The sequence below is a fragment of the Silene latifolia genome, chromosome Y, assembly GCF_048544455.1.
Source record: "Silene latifolia isolate original U9 population chromosome Y, ASM4854445v1, whole genome shotgun sequence".
NCBI lineage: Eukaryota > Viridiplantae > Streptophyta > Magnoliopsida > Caryophyllales > Caryophyllaceae > Silene > Silene latifolia.
In genome coordinates this window covers 355,697,641-355,703,279 of record NC_133538.1, presented here as the reverse complement: position 1 = coordinate 355,703,279, position 5,639 = coordinate 355,697,641, and the positions used below count along the sequence as shown (strand labels likewise).

Genomic DNA, 5,639 nt, shown 5'->3' with positions numbered 1-5,639 from the left:
AATTGTACTAATTGATAAATGTGATTAATATTAGTACGTATAATAATATGTGTAGCGATACACGTATATTTACGGAGTGATTTGGACGAAATTAATTGGAAGCATTTAAACATGATACGATGTTTAAATAAAATTTACACGTATTTGTGCGATAAATATGAGAACCAAAATGGACCCGTAAATGGTACATTGGACTGTGTAAATGGAGTGTAGTGGATGATCATGATCATTACACTTTGCTTATTTTTCTTCCATAATTGTCATGTGATCATTATGTGTGTCATAATGTGTTGGACAATAAAATAAAGAAAATGAATCCTACACTCCACTACTACACACTCCAACCGCCACTTCCTCTACTTATACTCCATCTTTTGTTCATTTTTTCTACACTTCATTACTTCACTTTTGCATGTGAACAAAACTTGGTCTATCTCTCTAAAAATTATTATACATCATTTACTAAGAAGTTAGTAATCAAAAATATTATTACTATGAGTGTTAGTAATATTACAAATATTATCAAGGGTAAATTTTACTAGTATCTAGTTAATACTTGTAAAATTTTTGGGTATTCTGTTCTTGGGTGCAACTTGAAGGAGACATTCTTATTGAAGGTTTTTCAAGGAGGATCATCCATTTATTTTTAGCTCAAGAACAATGAATATAGGAGATCTTGATTGTGCCCATATTACCATAAATATCAATGTAAGGAAATTGTTTTTCCTTAATCTTTAATTTTATGCTTTTATATTTGCATTCATTTTACATAGATCACTAAATGAACATATTATGCGATAATTTGTTTTAGTGAGAGAGTATAATTAGGATCTATGATCTTTCAAGTGGTATCAGAGTTTAGGCTTGTAATTTGCCTGTTGATTTTAAGCATATTAATAAATTATGAGATAATTTATAAAAACTCAAAAATTGTGTTAGAAGAGGTTTTAGCATGAATTTTTTGGGGCATGCATACCTACTGATCTCAAAATATTTGTGGTAAATTGTGGTGATTTATGAAGTTATTTTGCTATTTTTAATGATTTTTGGTTGAAAACCGAGTCAAAATGTCGTATTTTAGTTATAAATTGACTAAAAATAGTTAAAGATGATTCGGGACATGGAATTTTTATTGTGTTTCATGCATGTTTTCTACTAATTGTATGCAAAATTTTGAAGGTTTGTTTGAAGTTTTGCATGTTTATTGATTTTATGATATAAAAGTCGATAAAAGTTATATATATTAATCATATACTCGAAAAATTTGTTCCTGCCCATGATAAATTTATGTACATTTAAAAATATTATTTAAAAGTTAAAAGTGAAATGTAAAATGTGATTTCACCTTGTTTTGATGTTTATTGGTTTTAGTGGTTAAAAACCGATAAATATCGATCTTTTTCTTCATATATTTTATCCGGATTTTTGGGACAATTTTTCTAGCATTTTGGTGTTCTTGGGAGTGTTCAAAAATACTCAAAATTTTTGTTTCAATTTTTTTTGGGTAATTGTTCAATTATTTTGGATTTATTACTTAAAAATTATGTTTTTACCGATTAAATTAGCAAAATATCACCAAATCAAACTAATTATTCATCATAAAATTAGTGAGGACTAATTTTGAGTCCCAAAACAGTTTGGACAATTATTTTGGACTTAAATGAGATTTAAGAGTTGATTATTTATTCTTACAAGTTAAAAATCGATTAAATCCACAAAAACCGAGATGGATACCAACGATTGATATATAGGGCGATTTTGGCATCATTTTACAGCATTTTTTAAGCATATTTATTTAAGTTTAATGAATGATTGTCATTTATTTAAAGTATTTATCTTGTTGTACCTAGTATGACCTAGTTTATTTTAATCGTTATTACCCGAAATGAATGGGAATAGCGATTTGTTTGTAATGAAATACGATCTCGTATCGTCGGTTTGTAATTAATTAATAGTTTTATTTATTTTATTAATTAATGTATAATTGGAATAGCTATGTAATGCAATTGTAATAGTTATTCTTACCGGCGTTCCAAAAGACGGATTACATCGAGACGAAGTCTATTTTTTGGAAGGTGTTCCAAATCCCACAAGAGGAGCCACTTTTGGAATGAAGAGGCAAGGGACCCAGGAGTCGATTTCCGATATGTAATAGTCTAGTTTTTATTAACTAGGTGGCCATACTAGGATTTATTCATATGCTTACTTGTTTGCTTGTTTTTATTTTCGCGCATGCCAAAATCGCCATTCACATGCATTTTATTTTCGCGGTTGTCAATTCACGTCATTTAATTCACCGACTTAGTTCACTAATAGGGAATTTATGACTCAATTGACAAGATCTCTCACATAACTAAAATTGAGATTAGCCTTACCAATTAGTAACACCTATGAATCTCTTGTTCATTAGAGCCACGCTCGCCCAAGCGGGGTGTTCTCTTTTTACCTTGGGTAAGTAGGGTGGTAAACGGTTATCACACGCCAAAATTGGTTGGACTCAACGGGATATAAGACGGCCTTGTGTTCCGGGGCTAGTAGATGGATTTAAGGAAATTCGTCGACCAAGAGTTCTAGAGGTAGAATTAGTCAATTTGACTTACCGAATTTACACAATTATGGGATGTTTCGCCCAAGCGATGCTCATTTTTGTTTAATATTTTGGTCTTGGAATCATTTATATAATTTAGTGAGAGATCATTATATAAATGTTAAAACTTTTTAAACATGTTTTCACAAGTAATTTTTTTTAAAACAATGGATGTTAATATTTCCTTTTTGTTGTAGCATTTTAATTCGCAATGGCAACTTCTTCAACTCCATCGAATAAATCACTAGGCAAAGATTCATGGTTAAGGTCCGTAATGGACAAATGTATCTTAAAAGATGACGGTAGTAACTTTCTTGAATGGGAATCCAACATCAAAAGCGCCGCGTTGTCCGACAATGTGCTCACTTACTTAACCGATGCTCCTCCCATCAAGCCCGGTCCAAGGGCTTCATCGGCGGTGCGGACCGCCTATGATGACCATGTGAGGATGTCGAATGATATCAAGAATGTGTTGATATGGTCGATGTCTCCAAAGCTCAAGCTTTCATGCATTTCTTTAAATGCGTACGAGATATTCGCTCGTATGATTACTATGTTTTCACAAACACCTAAAGTCCGTCAATACGATGCAGCGGCATGCTTCTTTGAAGCTAAGCTTGAGAGGGGCCAAAAGGTTGGTCCCCATTTACTCAAAATGGTCGAATATGTCGACATCCTAGAGCGTCTAGGGTATAATATTCCTAAGACTCTTGTGGTGGATCGTATCCTCCACTCAATTCGCACCAAGTTTGCCCATTTTAGGGTGAACTACAACATGAATGGCATCGATAAGAGTTATCATGAAATTCATGAACTCCTCACCCAAGCTGAGAGGGATATGGAAGCTAGTGGGAGTGATAATAGGGATGTTTTAACCATGAAGTTAAAGAACATGTCCCTTGGAGTTAAGAAAGGAAAGGGGAAGGAAAAGCCTCAATTCAAGAAATCGTCAAAGAAACATAACAAGGGAAAGGGGAAGGCCGTTGAGAATGGCAATCCCAAGGCAAAAAGTGTCAAACTCTCCGAGACCGAATGTTTCCATTGTAATGGGAAGGGGCATTATAGGAGAAGTTGTCCCAAATATTTGGAGGATCTCAAGGAAGGGCATGTGACGCCTATTGGTATAATTTACTCTCTTTATGTGATAGACGTTAATTATGCTTGCACTTCCACTTAGGTACTTGATACCGGATGTGGCTGTCACCATTGTAATCATTTGCAGGGTTTAAGGGACGTGCGAGCACTAGCAAAAGGTGATGTGGATCTCCGCATGGGCAATGGAGCTAGAGTAGCGGCCGTTTATGTGGGGACCTATGTGCTCACTTTAGCTAGTGGTCTAGAGTTGTATTTAAATAAGTGTTATTTTGTACCAACTTTAACCAAGAACATCATCTCCATTTCCGCGTTAGACGTGGAAGGCTTTTGTTTTATGATTAAGGACAATAATTGTACTTTTTCATTAAATGATGTGGTTTATGGCAAGGCCATTTCAATTGGAGGCATTTATGTTTTAAATGATGTTAATGACGTTTATCATGTAGAAACTAAAAAGCTCAAAACGGGTGATCCAAACGAATCCTACCTTTGGCATTGTCGTTTAGGCCACATAAACGAAAGACGCATTAAGAGGCTTGCTTCATCAAAAGTGCTCAAACCATTTGGTTTCGAATCTTATGGTACATGCGAGTCTTGCGTTTTAGGCAAGATGACTTGTGCACCTTTCGCGGGAAAAGGGACACGAGCTAGTGAGGTTTTGGCTCTCATACATACGGATGTGTGTGGACCATTAACTATCACCGCTAGAGGAGGTTTTCACAACTTCATTACTTTCACTGATGACTTAAGTAGATACGGGTATGTCTACTTAATGAAGAACAAGAGTGAAGCTTTTGACAAGTTCAAAGAGTTTCAAAATGAAGTAGAGAACCAATTGGATAGAAAGATTAAGACCCTATGATGCGATCGTGGTGGTGAATATCTAAATTATGAATTTGATTCACACCTAAAAGATTGTGGTATAGTATCACAATGGACTCCTCCTGGCACACCACAATTAAATGGTGTGGCCAAAAGGAGAAACCGAACTTTACTAGATATGGTTCGGTCTATGATGAGTCTAACTGAGCTTCCTAGTTCATTTTGGGGTTTTGCCCTATTGTCTACAATATTTTCACTAAATAGAAGCCCGACTAAAGCGGCCGATAAGACTCCATATGAGATATGGATAGGGAAAGTCCCTCATTTGTCATTCATGCGTATTTGGGGTTGCGAAGCGTACGTCAAGATCAAGTCTGACAATAAGCTTGCACCCAGGTCTGACAAATGTCTTTTTGTAGGATATCCAAGGGAAACACGTGGCTATTACTTCTACAATAAACACGAGAACAAAGTGTTTGTGGCTCGTGATGCTGTCTTCCTAGAAAAGAAGTTTATTTATAGGAGACAGAGTGGGAGAAAATTTGAACTTGACGAAGTTCGAGAGCCACAAACCGAGAATGAGGTAGAGGAGAACGTGGAGGATATCATTCCCTCTTCCTCTGAAATGGTAATTGTTCCTAGAAAGTCAAGTAGGATTTCTAATCCACCTGACCGCTACCTTGGTAACATCGAAGAGGATGGTGTTTTGCTACTTTTGGAAAGTGATGAACCCACTACCTACAAATCGGCCATGTCTAGTCCCGACTCCTCGCTTTGGCTAGAAGCCATTCGATCCGAAATGGATTCCATGTACGAGAACCAAGTATGGGACTTGGTGGATTTACCTGAGGGAGTGCGACCCCTTCAGTGTAAATGGATATATAAAATTAAGCTCGGCGTGGATAAACATGTAGATGTTTACAAAGCTAGATTGGTAGCAAAAGGGTTCACCCAAGTTCATGGTTTACACTATGACGAAACATTCGCTCAAGTCGATATGCTTCGGTCCATTAGGATAATCTTAGCGGTTGCCGCATTTCATGATTATGAGATTTGGCAAATGGATGTCAAAACCGCCTTCTTGAATGGGATTCTAGAATAAGAGGTGTACATGATACAACCTGAAGGTTTTGTG

The 5,639-nt window shown here is 35.9% G+C and overlaps 1 protein-coding gene across 4 annotated transcripts; it reads left to right on the top strand.

Moving 5' to 3' along the window:
- The first annotated feature begins 395 nt into the window (after positions 1 to 395).
- Positions 396 to 4,080, top strand: LOC141633775 (uncharacterized). Of its 4 annotated transcripts, XM_074446186.1 has the most exons (3): positions 396 to 708; positions 2,785 to 3,708; positions 3,810 to 4,080. In XM_074446186.1, exons 2-3 carry the CDS (start codon positions 2,799 to 2,801, stop codon positions 3,842 to 3,844), a joined length of 945 nt encoding a protein of 314 aa, XP_074302287.1. In that variant the 5' UTR covers positions 396 to 708; positions 2,785 to 2,798; the 3' UTR covers positions 3,845 to 4,080. The 4 variants fall into 4 exon arrangements, 2 of the variants coding, with proteins under 2 accessions (XP_074302287.1, XP_074302286.1); XR_012538543.1 differs by lacking the exons at positions 2,785 to 3,708; positions 3,810 to 4,080 and adding an exon at positions 2,016 to 2,278; XR_012538544.1 differs by lacking the exons at positions 2,785 to 3,708; positions 3,810 to 4,080 and adding an exon at positions 1,994 to 2,278.
- The last annotated feature ends 1,559 nt before the right edge of the window (positions 4,081 to 5,639 follow it).

Bases quoted from the DNA above. Each gene is read 5' to 3' on its own strand.
- LOC141633775 (XM_074446185.1), top strand. From the start codon at position 2,799: ATGGCAACTTCTTCAACTCCATCGAATAAATCACTAGGCAAAGATTCA.